Source organism: Sturnira hondurensis, unplaced genomic scaffold (genome assembly GCF_014824575.4).
Source record: "Sturnira hondurensis isolate 20B ecotype Veracruz unplaced genomic scaffold, ASM1482457v3 Scaffold0003693, whole genome shotgun sequence".
Lineage (NCBI taxonomy): Eukaryota > Metazoa > Chordata > Mammalia > Chiroptera > Phyllostomidae > Sturnira > Sturnira hondurensis.
In genome coordinates this window covers 5,696,852-5,718,686 of record NW_028076324.1, presented here as the reverse complement: position 1 = coordinate 5,718,686, position 21,835 = coordinate 5,696,852, and the positions used below count along the sequence as shown (strand labels likewise).

Sequence of the window (21,835 nt, the reverse complement as noted above, 5' to 3'; positions counted from 1 at the left end):
CCATGTCCCCAGATGCCAGTGGATGGACAGACGGACAGGCAGGACAGAGGGGCCAAGGTTCTCAGAAACTCCCTGTGCGCTTCACCACCACCAACAGGCAAGTTGTTGGATCCCACACCCTGCTTCCGACTCAGTAAAAAACATGCATTTTTAACAAGTTCTGAGAGACGCAGATCCTGCTGCTTTGGGACCACTGGGCTGGGCTGTGAGGCCCGGGCAGAGCCTAGACAAACCTACTGGCACTGTTGTTTTCCTCCAGTTTAACGAGAAACTCGGGAAGGTGTGTAACTGTCAGAGCCCAGCACATCTGGCGTGCCCAGAGTAACTGAAGACAGCCAAATGCCTGCGCACAAGGGAGGGGAAGGTGCTCTGCTGAGGCAGCGCAGGGCCCGGGAAGGGGTTCCTAGTGCCCACGGGGCTGGAGCTCTCAGCAGGGAAGCACAGCCACTCACCCTGTGCAGGAAGGGCCAGGAGAGGCACCCCTCAACTCCTCTCTCCTTCGCCCATCAAACTGCAACCTGGTGTCTCCTGTTGGTCAGCCAACCAGAAGCCGGAAAGTTAGGGAGGTCCACAGATGCAGCCATCAAGGTGAGCTTAGGGGGCGCCCAGGGCTGCAGACAAGAATGTCCGGCTCAAAGGCAGTGAGCCAACTGCGGGGCGTGGACAGACCATTAAAGCAGCAGATTCTATTTGGGGCTTTCTTTGAGAGGTGGAGTGGGCAGGGACAAGGGAAGGTGGAGAAAGAAGCCCTCCATCCCATCCCGAGGTAAAGGAAAAGGTCGAAGGGCAACCTCCCACACCACTGTCACGGCTTCTGGGCTTGACCGACCGGACTCAAGTTCCTGGGTCTTCTCAGAGCAGGATCCCCTCGCCATCAGGCCCTGTTCAGGGTCCCTAGAACCCACTCCTCACGGTCTTGATGCTGCAAGGGTGGATGTTGCTCTCTGCTCGCAGCACCCTTCCCACCAAGGCCAGCTTTAACTGACCATGCGGGCCATCCCTGTACATGAATCGATGAATTCAGGGTGCAGCCCACACCATTCCCTGGGGTCAGAACTCGTGCCATGAGTAGAGTGTGATTTCTTTTCTCCTAAATCACTTACTAACCCACCAGTGGACTCAGGGACATGGGGAGAACATGCTTCCCCTAGTCAACAGAAGCAGCAGAGAGAACTACAGCCACCTGGATTACAGTCCTGATGCCAGTCCTTCCCAGTATATGACCTTAGGAGTCTCACTGAACCCTTGTGCTGCCCTCTCTTATCTGTAAAGTGGGGATGATAACAGCAACTCTTTCATGGGGTTACCGAGGTCATCCATGCAAGTCCTTGGCCTGGTCCTCTCGTGTTACCTATTGTTGTGATTAGCAAACCAATGCGTGCACAGCATGACTCGCTGTCACTGGTCTGACACCAAAGATGATGACAATTTTATCCTTCGCAGGGGGAGGGCTCAGAGGGACAGGCACACATCCAATCAGACAAGGTACCATTTTATTCCTTATAAAATATATTTCATATTGTTGTTGTAAAAACATTACATTTCACATTAAAAAAAAACTTTTTAACAGTAAAAATAATACTTGGAAGACAGCTGGGGGAAAAGGCGCCAGTAAGACAAATTCACAGATGGGTTTGGGATTTATCTCCCTCTCTCCCTCTCTCTCTCTCTCTCTCCCTCCCTCCTTCTCCCCGCCCCCCCCCCTCCCGGTAAAGTCAGAACCTGAGAGGATCAGAAAGTAACAGGACAGATTTCTTCAAACAAATGAGAACTTCCACATCAAAATTAATCATGTCCTTCAAGGAGTCGAGCTACAGAGGCTTATTATCACAACTTGGACACTGCCAGAACACCCTCTGAAACTGCGGCGTTGCCTTCCCAGCCGAGCCCTTTCACCCACTAATCAGTCCTGGGCTTTGCACCTGGGGCCTCGCCGGACCACAGACGTCCCGGGTGTCGCTCTGCGCGACGGAGCCTGGTGCAGATGCAGCATCAGTGGGGCCGGACCGAGCAGGCACCAGACTCCCAAAGTCGTTCCAAGAAATGTGTCAACTAAGGGCAACGCCACTGGCATAAAGTCTCCCAAGATAACTGCTTTTGACAATCGGCCATGTTAGTTTCAAATGGGCGTCTTACCTTCCATCAGGTTCTGCTGCCCAGGTGGGCTGGGAAGTAGGGAGAGAGAAACAGATGAAAACAACAGGTGTGATCGCTGGACCAGCCCACAAACCCCCCCCACCCTCCGAGAGGAAATGAGTGGGGTAACCCCAAGGACAGACCACACGTCAAGAACCAACACAACAGCCACGAGACAGAGTGGAGGGACTAGGGGAGGCAGGGAGGCCACCGCCACCAAAAGTAAGAGCGGGACAGATGCACGAAGGGAAGCTGCACCAAAACAAAACATTAAAAAAAAAAATAAATCCACCTCAGTGTTTCCATTCTCTTGTCAATTTCTTCCTTCTCTCTTCCTTTTCTGCCTTGTTTACCAAGGACACGAACAGCCTACCTCCCTTAGAGAAAATCTTTATATCCAGTTATATCTACACGATCCAAACTGAGACAGAAAATAAAAACAGCTTTTCTAAAGACGAGACTCAGCAAGAGCTCTGCTTATGGGAAGGGAAGACACCTCCAGGCAAGGTCCCCGTGTCTCAAATGCTCCCTCCCTCCTCGAGACCTGAAAATGGACCTCATGGGAAACAAGCAAGGCCGGGACAAGCGACAACCTGCTATCGGCGGCTTTCAATTCTCGAGGAGGCTGAAGGGACAGGAAGAAGAACCCTGGGCACCTCTTGCTGGCCTGGTCTTGAGCTTTACTGAAAGACAGCTTCCACATATGTTTTTTCACTAGGTTATAAAAATATACCCCATCGCCACCGAAGACACCTGTGCAGAACTGTCTTTCCGTTCTGTCGCCAAACCCAGGTCCCCATCACCCTTCACAAAATCACACCCCTATTTGTCAGTGGGCAGGTTTTATACACTCCACTGGTCTCCGAATAAAAGGCACAGGCTTCCAATAGCCAGGTATTTCCACCTGGACCTCAATGAAAGCCAAGGGGTGGATGCTGCTGTTCAGTCCCCAGAGAGGTGGCATGGCAGGGCTCCCTGGGCTCCTGAGATCAAGGAGATAGGCCCAAGGCAGCTGGGCACCAGTGGTCCCGGTCACACAGACCCCGAGGGACCCCCCCCCCCCCCAGTTACTAGGATGCTCCAAAACAAACACGTGCTCTCGGGCCGGCTCACCTCTCTCAATCAGCCACTGGCCAGCACAGCACTAAACCCCACACATCTCTCTCCTCCACAAGACCAGCTATGCTCCTGAGCAATGCAGCCCAGGCTCCCCTCCATTCCTGAGGCCTCCAGAAACACCAGGGGCTAAAACGCCAGGAGCTGTGAATCCAACCCCAGACCCCCCACTTTATTTCCTCAGCACTCTCTTTAACCTTCTTCATCCTGCCTTCAGGCAACAGGGGGCTCAGCAGGTCTGGGAAGGTTCCACCACATCTCGGTGACCCTCCTTGTCACCCAGACTGGACTGACACACTGGTCAAGGTCCAGAAGGCTCTTGCCTTGACTGAAGAGTCCTGTCCTGTCACCTAAGGAAGATCTTACTGCTCCCAAAGGGGAAGGTGAGCCCATCAAACAACAAGAGACCTGCCAGCTCCTTCCGCATCGGTGGGGCAAGCCGCCACTCACCTACCTATCCATGCTCTTCTCTCCCTCCCCACCGGCCCCGCCTGCAGCCGTGGGAGGGAATTGGGGACATCCTGGTGACACCGGAGACAAGGCATAACCTACCACCTTGGTAGGGAACTTAATCAGCTGAAGACTTCCAAATACACCACCCAAAAAGAAAACAAAGTGTTGTAGAGGTGCTGTATTCCCATGCCACGGGTAACAGGAGAGCTTCCACGGCTGCCAAAACTCTCTCGGTTTTTTTTCCTCTCAAGAAAAGAGGAAGGAAGATCAAGGTAGTGTTTTACTGCCACATTTCAAAAAGTGAATTCATATTAGCCTTTTGGCTCAGCTATCTGGGGCCAGTCTTTCAAACCCAGCTAGTCTGGGCTTTGAGAAGAGCCACACAGTGTGTGTTGGGAATGCCACTCGGCGTCTGAGGGGACCCAGATTCAAATGGTTGTCACCAGGGCTTTTCCTTTTACTTCCACGGAGGCTGCCGGCTGAGAACAAGCTTTCCATTCTCCAGATTCGGGGGAAGAAGGGCCAACGGCACCTTCAAAGGCGCCCAGATACCCCGACTCTTCCCACCCCATCCAGGCAGGCCCTGCTCTGAGTCATTAGCCAGAAACATCCTTTAAAAGTAAAGTCAATTCATCTTGCTCACAGTCCCTTCTGGATCAGTTGAGAAAGCAAAGAATTCACCAGCTCAGCAGGAAACAGAATGAGCTGTTCCTTCTTCTGAGGCTTATAAACTAAATCCCCTGGAGAGAGGGGATGCGGGGAAGAGAGGCTAATTAATTCTTTGGTCTCCGTTCACTGCAGAATACCCTTGGTCAGTTTTGGCTCTCTCCTATTTGAAGGGGAAAAAATATGTTCATTTCCTTTTTTAAAAAAATAAAATGTTCCCACAAGGGAGGGAAAAAGGTTTGAAGTATTAAACCTTAACCAACTGAGCCCAAACTCCCAGTGTCCACTCATTATCTGTAGGTATCTGCTGAGGGCTCACAGGTCTGCCTTTTGTCACCTGGCGGCCATCAGGGCCAGGGGCAAAGGGGAGGAGCCGGTGGGAAGGGTTCAGTCCAGGAAACGCTGGCAGGCCTTCTTCCAGCGGCAGGCGGTGCACCACTGGTCCCGGTGCTCGATGCCATACACTTTGCGGCACTTCTTAGCCTCCCCGCGGGCCTTCCTGCCAAAAGAGAGTAATGTGCCTCCAGTCACGTGCTGGTGGTCAGACCCGAAGAATGGCCAGGTGTGACGTTGGGCAAACAAGCAGAGGTGGGAAGGGGTGGGAGCCAAGGGGGCCACGGGATGGAGGGTCTCCCCAGCATCTGGTGTGTCCTCCAGCTGGGCTCATCCCCTACCTCCGCCCGGTTCTCAGGACCAACCGGGACCAGGGGCAGGGGGACTCAGAGTCCACACTCACAGTGAAGATAATGGGGATGGATGCCAGAGGGCGGCTAGGGGAGCAGCCTGTCTCACCTGGTGCTGCTCTGGGCCCGGGGTGGAGAAGTGACAATCAGGTGAGACTTCATGGCAGGTGCTGGCTGCTGGGGCTCGCTGAAGCTTAGTGACCGGCTCCGGACCTGGGTACAGGAGAGGGGCCATAAGCACAGGTGAAAGAACCATCCTACAGGGCAGGCGGCCTCACCTGCACAGCCTCTCCTTGTGCCAAGAGGCCAGGAAGCCTTTTCTGGAAGGATATTCCAGGCAGAGGTGAACAGGGCCCAGGTAGAGAGGGGAGGCTGAAGAGTGAGGAGCAAGACTTCAGGTCACGCTCATGATAGAGCAGAGGCCACGGGCCGGCAGCGGAGCCACTTCACCTGGCCATGGCAGGGGCTGCTCCCTGCGGATTTAGATGCAGGCACCACAAGTGACACAAACCAGGGGACTGGACTGCCTCGGTGGCACCTTCGGACACTCAGGCTTCCCAATGTATGATCACCTCCTACGGGAGACACTTAAGACTGGAACCCACTGTGTGTGGTTCAAATGACTTCCCATTTATTTCAGTTTGGAGGCAATAACCTAAGCAGTGGCCTGAAGTGGCCCTGAGATTTCTGATTCACCCTGCACGCCCCCCACCAGCTCCTACCTGCTTTCTGGCCCACCCTCTTCCTCCCTGGGTTTCCAACATCTTCTCCCTCTTAACAAGCATCCAGACACTCAGGGTAAAGAGGGCACCGACCCCGGCCTCGCCCCGTGATTTTCTTGGCAATAAACTTGCATGACCTGGTCACTCCTCTGCAAGCACCCTCCTTCCACCTTCTCAGAGGGGCTGCGACCAGCCAGCGCAAGAGCATGCTGGGCGAAGGGGCGGATACATGGAGATCTTCAAGAAGTCTGGGTGCAGGGAGAAGGCCTCTAGTACTGGTTGTGTGTGTGGAAGGGCCCTCGGCGTGTTCTAGGGCCCCGAAGTGCTGCCGGGGTCAGACGTGGGCACACTCACCGGAGAGAGGGAGGAGGTGGTGGAGGGGGAAGCGGCCCAGCTAATACTGGTGTAGATGTGTGGCGAGACGGGGATCTGAAAGGATGGCAGGGCCTGCCGGAGATGAGACAGCGTCAGCCTAGGTCCCAGCTTTCAGGCCCACCCTCTCTCCCTGTAACTTCACAATGACGGCCGGTCTCTGGCTAGAAAACACTGGGATACACCAGTACGCTCTTCCCAAGAGAAACCTCGGAGGACCCAACTCTGAAGTTGTCTCCTTAGTCCCACACACCTATCCTTCTTAAAAGCTCCTCTCGGGGCTGGTGTACATGCCAGCCTCATGACAGAACCGTCACAGCACACCGGATTAACTTCGTGGCTGGATGACCTACCGAGAACACGCCACAGGCATTTCCCAAGGACGTCCAAACGCCTACTGAGCATGGGTGGGGCCGCTGCATGAAGGATGCCGTGTTCCCAGCAACCCTCTGGAATTAGCAACACTCTCCCGATATCCAGGGTTAGGTTTGTTTATGAAAACACCAGCCACTCTCTCCAGGGGGGCCGTCAGTTGCCTGAAGGGCCACCTGAAGTTGGCCAAACATGAAAAAGCTAAGTGACCGCTCGTTCTCATGAGGAGAGTTGGCCCATTTTGTGAAGGTTTTCTGATTGAAACACTGCTTTTTTTTTCATGACTAACTTGCAAGTCAGCCTAGAGTCTGATCAAACCAAGCTGTGGGCAAAGAAGCAATTTAAGATAAACTGGCATGTAGTAAGCTGTGCATTCACTGAATACCTACTATGTGTAGTAAAGACCATCCTAAATGTCACCCCCTCCATGACAATTTCCCAACCCCACGGGCATAACAGCTAGGTCCCTCCTGCACCCACAACAATGTCTTGTGCCTCTAGGGAGGCACATCAACCAGAATTAATCATAGTTACATATCCATCTCTCTCTCCAGCTAAACCGTGAATTTCACAAGGTCCAGGACAATGTCTTAGTTTACCAGAAAAGCTTAGCCCACTACTTGACACATAGTAGAATTTCAAAAAATAGGTGTAGGACTGCACGTTGATGTAACATGCCAGTGTTACAGGGATGTAACTAGGGACGTGCTCTGGGGAAGCCCAGCTGCACTACTCTGCCCCCTTTCACGGCTAGAGACGTTAACGATTCCCGGTTCCAAACCCACCCTGGTTACTCAGGGATTCAGCCAGGTTCCTAGTAATCAGTCATGACAGCCACTGATGAAGAGACCAGTAATGTCCACGTTTACTGAGTGTGAGTTATTTTCCTTTCCTTCTTTGCAGAAGTTAAGAGATGAGCCATTTAGCTACAGGGCTCAGCCTTCAATCAGGGTGGTCGGTGGCCTGTGATCAGGTGACAGCTCAGACACTGAATGTCCTCACAGCCACAAGGCCGAGCTCCCAGAGTGCCCCAGCCCCATACCTGGTATGCATGGTCGGCCTGAATGTGCCAGAAGGAGCCGGGAGCCGACTTGCTGAGAGCACCAGAGGGCAGGTAAGATTCCAGGCCAGGGTGTTCTGGGCCTGAGGTCTGGGCTTTGGGAGGAGGCGGCGGAAGGATGGCAAGGGGTGGGCTGGTCACACTGGAGGTGGGGGCTGAGTCAGCAGTGGGGGTGCCAGCAGCAACAGCAGCAGCTTCCTCTCTCATCTGCACTTCTGTGTAGTAGAAATCCTCCTCCCGCTTGAACTGGTCGGAGTCCACAGTGTCTCTGTGTGGGAGGGAGAGGTGGTGGTGATCAGGGGCAAGTTGCCTCTGTTCAAACGCACAGGAGACAGAGGTGCAAGAAGGAGTGTTTGGTCGGGGCCACCCAGAGAGTCAGGGAAGGAGCCCAAGGGAACACTGGGAGTCTGGAGGTGCTTGCACACCAATGGGCCTGTTCCTTCTGGCACCAAGGGCTTCTCCTGCACAGAGTGTGTCCAAACCTCCCCTCCTGAAAGAGCCGTCTGATTAGAGCTCTCCCACAGGTCCTGTCTGGGCCCTGCTACTTGTGGTCACATTATCTCCCCCAGGGAAAGGGCTGTGAGCCAGGTCCTCTGCCAAGAGCGGATGTGGGCAGCTGTGTTAACAGCGTCCCAGGGCCCCGAAAGAAGCAGGTATGGGCCTTGCAAAGGGGTCTCACCAAATCACCTATTTCTACCCAGAACTAAAATGCCTCGCATCCTACAGCGAAGCAAGATGGCACATCTACAAGACAGACGGTGCCCCCGTCCCGTGAAGAGCAGCAACATTCCCATGACAGGAGGATCCTTCCTTCTCCGCAAAGATCTCCCCAACATGGCTATTTTGCTGGGCGCAAGGGCCAGGGACAAGGAGCAGGGGGTGCCCTCATTTCCTTGGAAGCATTCTGGGCTGTGGGTCACAGGGAATCAGTCGAGTAAAGGAGGCCTGAATGGCCCCCTAGGCAAAGAGGCCCTGGGCTCCACACCTACCCCAGGTGGAGGGCTTTCACGTGCCGCTTGATGCCCACAATTGAGCGCAGAACTTTTCCACAGTTTGGCCACAGGCACTTGTACATCACCTTCACGGAGTTCTATGAGGAAGGAAGACAGGGTCATTGGGGTACATTTCTCTCCCTCATCCCCCTCTGGTCCTCACCTCCTGTGGATTTCAGCCACCTTCAAACAAAACCCAACAAAGGGCTCGCTGGGGCCCAAAACCTGGCAAGCAGGGGCAGAGAGCCTGGACCCAGGAGCTGGGCCTGGTGGCTGGCAGTGGTGCTCAGTGCTGTGGGTCAGACCCCACCAAAGGCCCCCCACGCACAAGCCTCAGGAGTCAGTGCAGAAGGCAGGAATCGAGGCCAAGGTGAGAGGAAACTGGCATTAAAGAGACCTCCTGGGAATACCGTGAGGGACCAGAAGCAGCGAAGGAAAACTGAAATGGGAAGGAGCCTAAGCACACCTGGGACCCGTGGGGGCCCCACGAGGCCAGAGCCCCAGCTGGGGGCGTGCGAGAGGAAGCCGGTCAGTGTATCTCCTGCATTGATGCTTCTCTCCCTCCCCTTCTCCCAGCACCAGCAGCCTGAGCTCACACTCACATCCCCAATGCACCTTTCTTTTACGTGGAGCTGGTTCATCCAACAGGAAAGCATCCGGATCAGTTTCAAATCCATTATCAGTCTGGGGAGAACCAAAGGCGTCCCCCAGGTACTTGGGGCTGGCCTGGGGGTGGGGGGGCGAGGGGGTGGAAACGCCACTGCTCGCACTCCAGTGTCCGCTGGTGGTGCTGCTGCCGCTGTCCGACACGTCGCCGCTCTCCTTCCACAGGTCACAGGCCGCACGGGAAGCTGGCCAGAGAGAAGGCAGAGGACGCTCACGGGCCTGCCCCCAGACAGAGCGTCTGGCATGGCCCTGTCTACTCCAGATTCCACATGGACGCCCAGCTTCGAGAGTTCTCGTTTGGAGTATGAGTCCCTGAATCCAATTCCTGGCTCTGGCTCTGCTTGGCTGTGCCATTTCAGGGGGACAAAACCCAAACCTTCCCTTTCTGAGCTTCAGCAGAAACTAGGAGCAGGCAGCTCACTGGAGCACTTTCTCTGGGTAGCCCTAGGTAGCCCTGCTCTGCCCTGGTTGTCATTTCCGGCCACAGCCAAGCTGATAATCACAGACCTCCAGTGAAACTTCAGTTTGCATATTATCAACAGAAATAGAGCCTAATTAAACCATGTTTCTCATTTTAAGTGTTAAAAAACAAAAACAAAACCAAAAAACGGGGACAGTGGGGAGGGAGAAAGCCTCTGGACCTAACAGGCAGGGTGGAAGGGGCAGTCACACGTGTGGTACCACGTGGGCAGGCAGTCTTCCCCACAGCGGAGCAGGGTGCAAAAGCAAAAGCCAAAGCCACGCTAGGAGCTTGTTGACCAGGCTGCCTTGAAAAATGCCTTTTGATCATTTAAAGCCGGGCGAGTCCACCAAAACCTGCGTGTGAGGAGAAACCATTCTGTCAGCTCTGATAGCTATTGGGATGGGTAACACTGACCAGAGGTAGCTTCAGCCCAGATGGCTCCTGCTTTTACTCACAAGTAACACACTTAAGAGAAGGAGCAACAAGCTCTGAGAGCAATTCAGACCAATAACAGATGACCAGGGGCACTCAGAACGGACACAGCCCTGAATCTGGCGCCTGTTCCTGGCAGTGTGACTGAGCAGGAAGAAGATCACAGTGACACATGAAATGTTCAGTTTTTAAACTGCCTGTCTTCTGGCCTGGCCAGGTAGCTCAGTTTGAGTGTCGTCCCAAAATGCCAAAGTTGTGGGTTTGGTCCCCAGTCAGGCAATATACAAGAATAAACCAATGGATAGTGGAACAGCAAATCGATCTCTCTCTCTCTCTCTAATCAATCAATGAAAATAAATAAACAAATAAATAAAATCAATAAAACAAGTCTTCTATCTCCAGGCTGCTTTAGGCCCCATCCAGACGCTTCCATGCCTAGGACATAAATCCTGATTCATTTATAATATAGAGAATCTGAAATTCTTATTTACGAAAATAGCAAGAAAGGGGGGAAACAGTATGCCGTGTGCAGGTATGGTGGCCATGTCCCCAACTCCCAGCACGGGTGGCAATCTGTGGAGCCTCCTTAGTGACCTGGGTCCTGAGGTCGACTAACACCTCCTTTGTGGCCAGGACACAAATCAAACTGATTTTCTCTCATCCTGCTCCGTATCCCAACTGCTTCTCGGCTGACCTAGACACCTTGGATAGATTCCCGGCATTCCACATTGCCAATGCATGTGCTCTCTGATTAAATCACACGAGCTAGGAGAAGCCCGCCCAAAAGGAATGGGAAGGACGAAGTCTCCCCTCCCTAAGAATCACCGTCAAGTCTCAAAGCCATGACTTCCTGGGAACCCAGGGTTCCGGACACCCACACATGAGGCTTACAAAATAGGGCAGCCCTCCAGGGAGGAACTGAGGAGCCACCAACAGCCCGAGAGGTCAAGTGGCCGCACACATTCACACAGGGAAGGAAGGGCGAGGAAGCGGAACACTACGTCGCCCGTGATCGGGGCTCTGGAGAAACGGGGCAGGTCCCACACAGGGGGACCCTACACCCCGCAACTTCCCACAGGGAAGCAACCATTCAAAGGGCTCAGCTGCTGGCACTGGCGGACTGGCACAGAAAGAAAAATATTTTAAAAGAAGCAAAAAGTTAGTATCATAAATGAATCTGTAAGTTATAAGATGAACACAAATTACCTTAGATCGTACAATTTTCTAGGGTAATAGGTATTCTCTACCACGAGGGCACTGGGTTCCTCTGCAAACGCACGGCCACCACAGCTCACGGCGAACCTCTAAGACATGTTTTCCCCCTCTGCTCCCCACGCACACACACACGCAGAGCTGCCTGACAGAGACCTCACCTGGCAGAAGACGTCAACATCATTACCTGCCAAGGAAGCCTTGCTTGCCCACCGATCTCAACCATAAAGATCAGAAATTACGGGGGAAACACCTTTAATAAACTACCAAAAATTTTTTTGTCTAAAAGGGACTTCAGATATGGGGATCGTGGCATATTATCAGTTAGATGTACATATGCTGGTGTTGACATGTGTGGGGTGGGTGTGAACATGTACATGTGCGTTCTACACACACACACACACACACCTGACGGGAATTGGAGTTAATGATTTTCCTTCCCTTCCTGACACGTTTCTGGATACTCCCCCTGTTGACTACCCTCCTGGATCTCCTAAACATGGAGGATTTCCTGAGAACGTAGAATCGCCTCCCTACCTGCCACTTTGTGTAGCTCCCCAGTGCTCACAGAGCATGTATGTACACGACCCACGCCTCCCCTCAAGGTGCAATCAGACACAATGACTAACTCTAGCAGGCTTGTCACTGCGGACGGGCTTTGGGCGCAGCAAGTAAATTCGCTTCATCACGCTGCTAAACTTACTTTCTAGCTAGAAAGATTACTTAGGAAGGACACTTGTAATGGCCACTGTCCTTCTGACTCCGCATCCTCCTGCAAGCCTGCAAGTCAGTCAGAGCTCACCAATGAAAAAGTTATTCCCTGGGAGTAAGTAGGGCCAGCCCTGCAATGAATTTTGGTAACAAGCCCTTCAGGTGCACTGCCAGTCTTGTCACGCCACTAACGTCCAGCAACCCTCCTTCCTCCCATATCATGGGTAATGTATTTTGGGGGTCGCACTAGAAGAATTTTCCTTTAATTTGTAAATTTGCTGTGAAGTCATACTATCAGCTTGTATTAAGCAATTAGACTTATTTTAATTTTTTTTGCTATTTTGCAGTAAGATTCATTTTAGATTTTTAGCTTGCTTACCCAGGTCCCTGACCTGGAGGCCCATGCTCATTTACAAGGCAGAATTAGGCACTTGGAACAGGGGCATGAATCTTCTGAGGCCACTAGGGGACCATTTAGTAAGTTTCTACCTTTGTGAACTAAATATTCCTCTATTGGCCGTGTTCAGGCTCCCACCAAAGTGCCTGACTCACTTACTCCCACAGAAGAACTTACTCCAGTGGCCAGTGTGGCTCAGCCCGTGCTCAATCATCTTCACAACGCACCCGGAGACTTCTCCCCAGAGGAGGAAACTGAGGAAACAGAATGGAAGCATCTAACTCAATGTCACTCAGCCAGGCTGGGATGCAAGTGAGAAGGGACTCCAAAGTCCTCCTGCCAGGCCAGGATGTGGGCGATGTGCTGCTCAAAGCTGAGAAGCCAGCTGCGAGCCTCTGCCACACCCAGAACCCACATGGAGCCCTTTCCTTACCAGGGAAGTTGGCCTCGGCCCCAGGAGGACTCTGCACGACTGGGCTGCAAGACAGGGACGTCAGTACCATGGCCGCCATCATCTCGTCCATTTCCACCGCCTCGGACTTCCTGGATTCAAGCAGGTGGATGCCAAGGTTATTTCCTGAGACCACTGGTCACATGATCATGTTATATACTTCTGGACTGTCCTACCCACATCCACATTCCAATCAGCCAGTGTGCACATTAAATGAAGCATGAAGGTCTCCTCATTCTTCATGAAATACACTCATTCCAAATTATAGTATCAGCCAACTCCAGCATAAACAGGGTGATTCTCATCTCACTGCTGACACCAGAGGCAATGCCATTCTCTCCCCTAAATCCAGCTCCTAACTAACTCTGCAGCTTGAGACAGAGAATTGTATGTGGAGGGAAAGAAAGAAGCATCAAAGCAATGAAAAAAATGCATGGACAAAAGAGATGCCCACTGGAATTCAAAAGCACTAAAGTCACCTTCCTCTCCCTGTCTTACACTTAAATTTAAGAGGGAACAACCAGCCCTGGCCTGTAGCTTAGCTGGTTAGAGCATTGTCCCAATAAGCCAACTTGCAGAATCAATCCCTCATCAGGACGCACACAAGAAACAACCAATGAACATATAAATGAGTGGAACAATAAATTGATGTTTCTTCCTCTCTCTCCCTTCCTCTCTCTCTCTAACATCAGTGATTTTTTTTTAAAAGAGGAAACAAGCCCTGGCTGGTGTAGCTCAGTGGATTGAACACAGGGCTGCAAACCAAAGGGTCACCAGTTTGATTCCCAGTCGCGGCACATGCCTGGGTTGCAGGCTGGGTCCCCAGTGGGGAATGCGTGAGAGACAACCACACATTGATGTTTCTCTCCCTTTCTCCCCGCTTCCCTTCTCTCTAAAAATAAGTAAATAAATAAAATCTTTTTTAAAAAGGCATCAATTACACTAACCAATCCCTTTTCCATCCCCAAGAAAAATGATGAGGTATTCTGTTATCCAACAGAACCTAGTTCATAAACCAATGAGCAAGTCAACCAGAAATACTAAAATAACTCTCAGTGCTTTACAGAGCAGAGGTCTATAAAATTTTACAGGTAATTTAAAAAAAATCCATATAAAGTTACATTATGTGGAAGTAAACAGAGCTGTCTATAAGTTAATGCTAAAGTATGCAAAGTTGGTCTGAAATAAATTTTTAGGTAGCTCATCTATTTCAAAGGACTGTATTAGTCTATTCTCTACACTTCAGATCCACCAAAACACATGACTGGGGTTGAAGTAGCTAAACTTCAAGAGAGTAATCTATGAAATATATTAGCAATATATTAGCAATATATTATGAAATATATCTTTTTATATGATCTTTGTATTTTCATTTCCATGAAATGAAAAAAAAAAAAAAAGTTCTGCCCTGGCTGGTGTAGCTCAGTGGATTGAGTGAGGACCTGTGAGCCAAAAGATTGCGGTTCAATTCCCAGTCAGGGCACATGCCTGGGTTGCAGGCCAGTTCCCAGTAGGGGGCCCACCAGAGGCAACCATACATTGATGTTTCTCTCCTTCTCTCCTTCCCTTCCCCTCTAAAGATAAATAAATAAAATCTTAACAAACAAACAAACACAAGTTCTTTGCCAACGTCCCACTGATGTTGAGGCCAGCTGCCCCACAGACAAACACAGAGCAGGGGACAATGTGGGATGTGGCTTGACCACTTGCTCATCCTGGATATGAGACACTCTCCACGGACAGATTTTTTTTAATCCTGAAAGGTCAATGAGTATAAAAAATGTAGAGTACGTAATATAGAAAATAGAAGATAAATGTATGTATACATATTCCCCCTCAGGGGAAAACTGCATCATAAAATTCTAAAACAATACACATTCTTCATTCAACGTGAATGGTTTTGAACTATGTGGTACACTGGAAACTAACCCAAAATAGTATTGAATGTAAACTGTAACTGAAAAATAAAATTTAAAGAAAATCAGTGGTTTTGATATCAAAGCCAGGGGTCAGCAATCCGGGGGCTGTGAAGCAAACATGGTCTGCTTTTCTACAGCTCCCCAGCTAAGAGTGTTTTCATAAGCTTTAAGTGGCTTTAAAAGTCAAAAGAAGAATATTATTTCTCGGCATGTGACACACGCTAATTATGTCCGTAAGCAGAGTTCTCCATTCCCATTTGCTTCCTCACCGCCCGTGGCTGCTTCCCATCCCACCACCGTGGAGCAGAGTCCCCCTGATGGAGACTGCTCGGCCCCCAGAGCCTGCACCACCTATATCCCCGCCCATTCAGAGCGAGTTTGCTGATTCCCGATCTAAGCCACATCTTTTTCTGACTCTCACCATGGAAAAACTAAGAACTAATTTTAATTCAAGCACACAGAGAGGAAAAACTGCCCTTAGCCAAACCGAAAATACAGCACCCATCAGAGAGTTTCGAGGAAGAAAAGACAGCGCTCCAGGTTGTGCTGAAGAGTGCCTTCCCCTCCCTGTGTCCTGTCCGACCAGCATCTTGACAACCAGACCCCCTGGACCCCCGCACTCCTCCCTCATCACCAAACATGCCCCAACCCCAGACCTCACCACCCACATGGTTTTTAGAGCCCGGGTGCCCCCACACAAACCTTTTTGGGACGTCAATGTTCCTGGAGACAGGCCTGTAGGCTTGCACCTGGGCTCCCTGCTCCGGAAGGGGCACCTGGGGAAGGGCGCCCTGCAGCTCGGCCAGCCACACCTCCTCCGCTTTGCAGCAGATTTGTAACTTCTGGTCCAACAGCCAGACAGTCACCTTATCCTCTGCCCAGCTATGCTGCTCCACCAGTCCCGTGCATTCCTGACCCCCGTACCACACGTACACCTAGGTGGGGGAGCAAAACAGGAACCAGAGGTCAGCGCTTCACAGTTCTTGCCCCACACACCCCAAGTTTGGGGAGCCAGGATCCACCTGACACAAACTGCATTCTCCAACTTATGTGTAATTCAAGCTCTTGCTCACAGATACCTGAGCACCCAGCAGACAGGCTCTTCCCAAAACAGATCCTTAGAAACTCTCCAGATGGAGAGAGCGAACATGTCAGTTTCTGAGATTTTTTTTCTGAACTTGGAATCTGTATGCAATTAAAAGCTAAGTTGTTACCATCTTAAAATAGACTGTTACAACTATAAGATGTTTTCTGTAAGCCTCACAGTAACCACAAAGAAAAAACCTCAAGTTGACACACACATGATAAAAGAGAGAAAGAAAGAGAAAGCAATCAAAGCATGACTACGAAAAAAAATCAACAAATCACAAAGGAAGAGAGCAAGAGTGGAACAAAGGAACTATAAAACAGTCAGCAAATAATTAACAAAATAGCGATAGTAAGTCCTTACCTATCAATAATTACTTTAAATGTAAATGGATTAAATTCCCCAATAAAATAAATTTGGGCTCTGTCCATCCTCCCGATTTCTTCCCCTGCCTTGCCTCTGAAGCCCTGTGTATCTGCTGGTTCCACCTGCTGCCACGAATTTCTCACCCTGCACTTCGCCCTTCAGAGACTTCTGAGTCTACCTAGGGATGGACATATGGACAGGCAGGCTGACCTCTCTCATGGGCTGCTTAGCAGTTGGGGAAGCAAGATGTGGAAAACAGAAGCCTCAGCAGGGAGACAGGAGGTAGAATCTATTTATGGAGAAGGCAATGAAAGAGAAGGCCATGCGCCTGGATCCGATGATGATACCAGGTGCGGGTCACAGCTGGGCCCTGCCACAAGGGGAGAAAACACTGGAAGAGAGAGTCCAAATAGTATTCCGTCTAAACAAACACCTTCCTCTCTTGAAAACTCCTAAAGGTAATTAATTCAAAGACACAACCTTATGTGTCTCTCACACGCCTGAGATTCTTCCCTTGTTTTGTAAAGTTACACACTGAGGCAGATCAGGGAAAAACTGAGCTCTGGTCATGCCTGAAATTGAGGTTTTAAGTAGGTCTGGGCTCAGAGTGGGGGGTGTCAGGTCTTGGGGCTTTTCCTGTAGACAGCACTGATACGGAGAAGCCCTGGGCTGCTGCTGCTGACTCACTCTCTCAGGAAGCCTGCTGCCCAAGGGCCCCCAGCACTGAAGTTGCAGGTCTGTTTGGACACATCCAAACTGATGATGCCCAGGGTGTTTCCAGCCTGTCAGTGGGGGTACCACTAGTCTGCTAGTCCCCAGCCTGGGAAGATGGGGCACCTGTCCATTCCAGGATCAACCTACCTTTTGCCCAGGCTGAAAGGACACCTGCTGGAGCCCTGAGGCAGCAGGAGCCTTGAAGACTTCCTTGGGTTGCTCCTGACAGGAAGTGTCCTTGGAGGCGTAGAAGGGCTGGGGCACCACTGCCTCCAGCAGCTCTGCCTGAGGCTCCGAAGGCGGGGCAGCCCCGGGGGGTCCCAACACTCGGGCTCCCAGCAGGGACCGTTTACCGAGGCGCCGGGACAGCACACTGGCCATGCTGCTAATGTTCCTGGGGAGGGAAGGGGAACACAGAATCTTTTAGCCACGTTCCTGGGGAGGCAAGGGGGAGCAGAACCCTTGAGCCATTATCTGGAAGAATCAGGAAGCTTTTAGCACAGTGTCCCACAGGCAGCAGCCGCAGCAGCTTTGAGTGTCCCTCAAAATGGATGGAGCCGTTTATGGTGACTTTTACAATGTTTTTCTTCTTACGAAAGCACCACCCATTCTCTGTAGGACATTTAGAAAATACTGACTAGCACAAAGAAAAACAAATCATGGAGAAGCTGCCTCCCAGAGATGCCCACTTTTCTTACACATCATTCCGCACTTTCCTTTATACATGTATTTACATACTCTCATTTCTACGAAAGTGGGATCCTGGTTTGATAAACTGAATTTTCGCTTAGTACCTTGTGTACATTTTACTAGATCATTAAATGTTATTCTGTACAAACCCTTTTAGAAGCCAGTCAGTATTTTCTCAGGTAGATGCATCACTGCTGATTTAATACGCTCCTTATCATTGTGTGATACCTACAGGCTGTACCCAGGATCGTGCTGTTTGAACTGCTCTGCCTATGGGAAGCATTCTCGGAGCGACACCTCTGCACGCACACACACCAGTCGGGTTCTGATAGTCCATCCAGTCACGCACCGTTAACAACGAGGACGCATTCTGAGAAATGCGTTGCTAGGTGACTTTGTCATTAGGTGAACATCAGGGTGCACTTGCACACACCCGGATGGCACAGCCACTACACACCTGGGCTTGGTGGTACAGCCCGATGCTCCTCAGCTACAAGCCTGCACAGCGTGTTACCGTACATAGAACACATTAAATCAAGCAGAAGAGAGAAAATAATGCAGTCAAGAGACGTGGTAGCAGCCTTGGCTTGTGTGGCTCACTGGACTGAGTGCCGGCCTGCACACCAGAAGGTCGCTGGTTCAATTCCCAGTCAGGGCACATGCCTGGGCTACAGGCCAGTTCCCAGTTGGGGGCGTGTGAGAAGCAACCAATTATTGTTTCTTTCACACATCGATGTTTCTCTCTCTCTCTGTCTTCCTCCCTCCCTTCCCTTTGCTCTAAAAACAAAATCTTAAAAGGAAAAAAGAGACATGGTAAGCACAACATGTATGAGGCTGCTGCCAACACAACACGGCAGTGTTTCACAGCAGTTTCGTAGGTAGAAAGAGTCCACTCTGAAACAATGGTAAAAAGGAGAGCACAGTAAACACGTAAGTCAGGAACACAATCACTCATTATCATCACTGAGTCCTGCACTGTGCATCGCTGGGCAGCTACGCGTTTACGCAACTGACCGAGCGGGAGGCCTGTTCAAACCGGCATTCCAAGCACGCGAACAGTGCACGGCGCTGCGATATGGTGACGCGCGATGTCGCCAGGTGATGGGAATTTTTCAGGTCCACTAAAATCTCACGGGCGACTGCCGTACTTGCGGGCTGTCACTGACCTAACTGCTGTGGTGAGCGCACGACTCCTGCCAGGTCAAAGGATACGGGCACCTGTCAGGCGCTCACAGAATCTCACGCTCAGGTGGCTTTTTAGAGCTCCCGGGAGCCAGGGAACGAGCCGCCTAACTCTGCCCTCCTCCTTGTGCACTTGAGCGAACTATCGCAGAGAGCTTAGCTGACTCACTCGCTGCAATAAAGTTGGCTCCAGAGCCTGAACAGGAACCAGTCTCCCACCTCCAGATCCAGGAACCCTCAGGGCCCTGGCTTTGCCTGCATGCCGCCTTCCACGGCTCGAGGGGGCAGCTACTAATGAATTCGGGTGATGGAAGCAGGACCACACCCCCGAGCACACAGAGAAGGACCAGCCAAGGTCTCGAGGTCCATTCCACCCAGAGCGGAAGCTCTTCTAAAAACCACGTCGCTTCCGCGTGCTCTTAGGCCACTGTCCCATCCTTCCTCCACCAGAAAGCCGGGAACTGGGTAACACCCTCCTCTCTGTGCAGAGGGGAAGGGCTAGGGAGGAGATCAACACTGGAAACTGGGGTTTGAGGCCTCCTAAGTCAAAGTCCTCCTGCCTAAGAGAAGGGGTTCGAACCGCAGTGACACCCAACGAGCCCCAGGGCTGGGTGGGGCGAGCAGGGGCCCTCTGGGCTGCTCCTTGACCTTCAGGCTGCTACACCATTCCAGAAACAAAAACTTACCTTCCAGGTCCCTGGGTGATCTGAATCAGTCAACAAGCTTGTGCTTGAGAAATCCCTCCCTGACCACAGCTTCCCCCCCTCCCTGCCTCTCCCACCCCCTTGCTAAGTGAGATTCAAGGAAAACACAGTTCAGCCCTCAGGCCACTCGGTCCCACCTATAAATCACAAAGCTGGGGACATTTTAGATCCTGCTCCTCAGCAACTGTGGTCAGTTTGGCCCAATAAACTTTATAAATTCTTATAAAATTTTTATAAACTAAAGCAACACCCTGATGCTCCCCTTCGCCAATATCCTGGGAGAGCACATGAGAATATTTCTTAAAAGTTCTTCACAACCTGTAAAAGTGTGACAGAAAAAAGGGTTTTTACAAGTCTTTTACTCAGACCTTCATGGGCTGGAAGCAGAGAGCACGGCAGCCGCACCGGGAATTCCCTAGAAGCCAAAAAGAGGTAAGAAAAAGGTCGGAGTTGCAGCACCCCCAGAGTTCAGGTGTCTGGTGACTTCATATCTATTTTGAAAAGCCTTATTATATATAACAAAAAAAGAAAAATGTAAAAAGTAAATCCTTAATCACTATAAAAAAAAGTACATCCAAGCTAACTCTGTTTTTAAAACCCGCTCACCTCCCTCCATCTTTGAAGCCTGAATGCCAGAAACAAGACCCCCTGGCTCTCAATTTAATCCCCGCCGAACCACCAAGAGCTAGAGGTGAGGACGCAGTGCCACTTAGAGACATCAGGTGGCAGCACCCATCCAGAGAAAGAAACCACCCTGTTCTTGACCAAAAAACAAAAACCAAAAAAATGGTGGCCACCCCCACTTTCCACAAGCAGGAAGTTTGAGGTTTCTACCTCTGAACATGAAGAAAAAACAGTATTTCCAAAATCCCAGGGCTTCCTGTCTCCAGACAGGGCCTGAAATATTCCACTAACAGACTCTGACGATGTTTTTATAAGCCTTTTTTCCTCCTTTAATTTTAAAAAATACTTTTTATTTGGTTTGTGAACCTGCACCTTCCAAAGCCTGATAGATTTGCAGAGTTGGTGAACCTGCCCACTTCCGGTTTGTTCCCACGTATGTTTGCTCTTGTCTCTGGCCTTTCTCCAAATTCCACCCTGAAACATGCTTTTCATTCGATCCATGTAGAGTGCACCCAAAGCTTAATTTTTAAAAGCAGAAGAGAAAGAAGGAAGGGAAACCGTCTTTGTTAAGTGCCTGCTAGGCACTAGCTTTCACAAATTGTATCTAATTTAATCCTCGGAACAATTTGAGAAAACATATGGTCTCGTTTCTGATGAGGAAACCGAGCCAGAGAGCTTAGGTTGCCGAGGCTACACCATGCGGACTGGCAGCCCTGCGGGTTGACCTCCTGTCTACCTGGGGTCAGAGGTGGTAACCCTGCCATTAGGCCAGGAGGTATGGGATCTCTCAAAATAAAACACTCCATTTAAAACTGCTTTTTATTTACATGACATTTTTTCCTTTGTCAGTAAACCTTGATAGAAAAAATAACAGCTCTAATCCTGTAAGTCTCTCCTTCTGTTTCCTTGTACAATTTCCTTCCCTGAAGGTCTCTTCTCCACTGGCATCTTAGACTCTTACCTACAAACAGAGGTCAATGCTTTAGTCTGACCTTGCTCAACAGTTCAAATTGCTGTCAACCATTCAGAGGTTTGGGAAGACTTTCACACACACCTTGCCCTCTGGGAGGGACCAGAGAGATATTGCAATCAGTCTCAAAAGTTAAAAGATTTTAGCCAAGCTTATACTAGCAACTGGGAGAATGGAAGCGAAAAATACAAATCTAGACTAAATGTAGGCTGGGCAGCATCGTCAGCTGGGATTCAGTGCCTCTCTCGCATTTATCAGCACACTCATTATGATATCAGGGACAGGTTCTACAGATAACAGAGTCCTTCGTGACTCAGAGTGGATTAGAGCACCGACCAAGGCCAGCCCTGCAGTTCGGGGTGGAGTAGCCAGGTTAATTAACTCTGGACTTTAGAGTGACTTTTCAGGCTCACCTGTTACTTCACACCTGGGAGTAAGGGTCCCACTCCCATGCTTCTATCAATCTAACTGGAGCCTCCTTCAATCCTCTCTTCCCTGATCTCTAACTTCTATTCACTCCCCTCTTGGTTTTTTTTCCTGGGAGTCATCAAAGGTCCATATAAACTAGCAACCCCCTAATTTGCCATACGCTTCTGATACAGCAAAGAGGAAGCAAGAAACACCCATTTCAGGGTAACAATAACAATGTTTCCACATGCAGCCAAATCGTGCTTT

General features: G+C 50.6%; 1 protein-coding gene across 6 annotated transcripts in view; it reads right to left on the bottom strand.

Annotated features, from left to right (window-relative positions):
• Positions 1-1,699: 1,699 nt before the first annotated feature.
• Positions 1,700-21,835, bottom strand: part of ZNF395 (zinc finger protein 395) — a 42,089-nt gene continuing 21,953 nt past the window's right edge. For 5 of the 6 annotated variants that reach the window (XM_037042215.1, XM_037042218.1, XM_037042214.1 and 2 more), the window contains 9 exons: positions 17,138-17,384; positions 15,526-15,758; positions 12,887-12,996; positions 9,188-9,423; positions 8,570-8,670; positions 7,563-7,848; positions 6,131-6,223; positions 5,164-5,267; positions 1,700-4,870 (listed from right to left, as the gene is read on the bottom strand). In XM_037042215.1, coding sequence (XP_036898110.1) covers positions 4,759-4,870; positions 5,164-5,267; positions 6,131-6,223; positions 7,563-7,848; positions 8,570-8,670; positions 9,188-9,423; positions 12,887-12,996; positions 15,526-15,758; positions 17,138-17,371 — 1,509 coding nt within the window. In that variant the 5' untranslated portion in view covers positions 17,372-17,384 and the 3' untranslated portion in view covers positions 1,700-4,758. Of the gene's footprint in view, positions 4,871-5,163; positions 5,268-6,130; positions 6,224-7,562; positions 7,849-8,569; positions 8,671-9,187; positions 9,424-12,886; positions 12,997-15,525; positions 15,759-17,137; positions 17,385-19,934; positions 19,997-21,835 lie in introns of those variants that run through there. The other variant, XM_037042219.1, reaches the window with a different exon arrangement.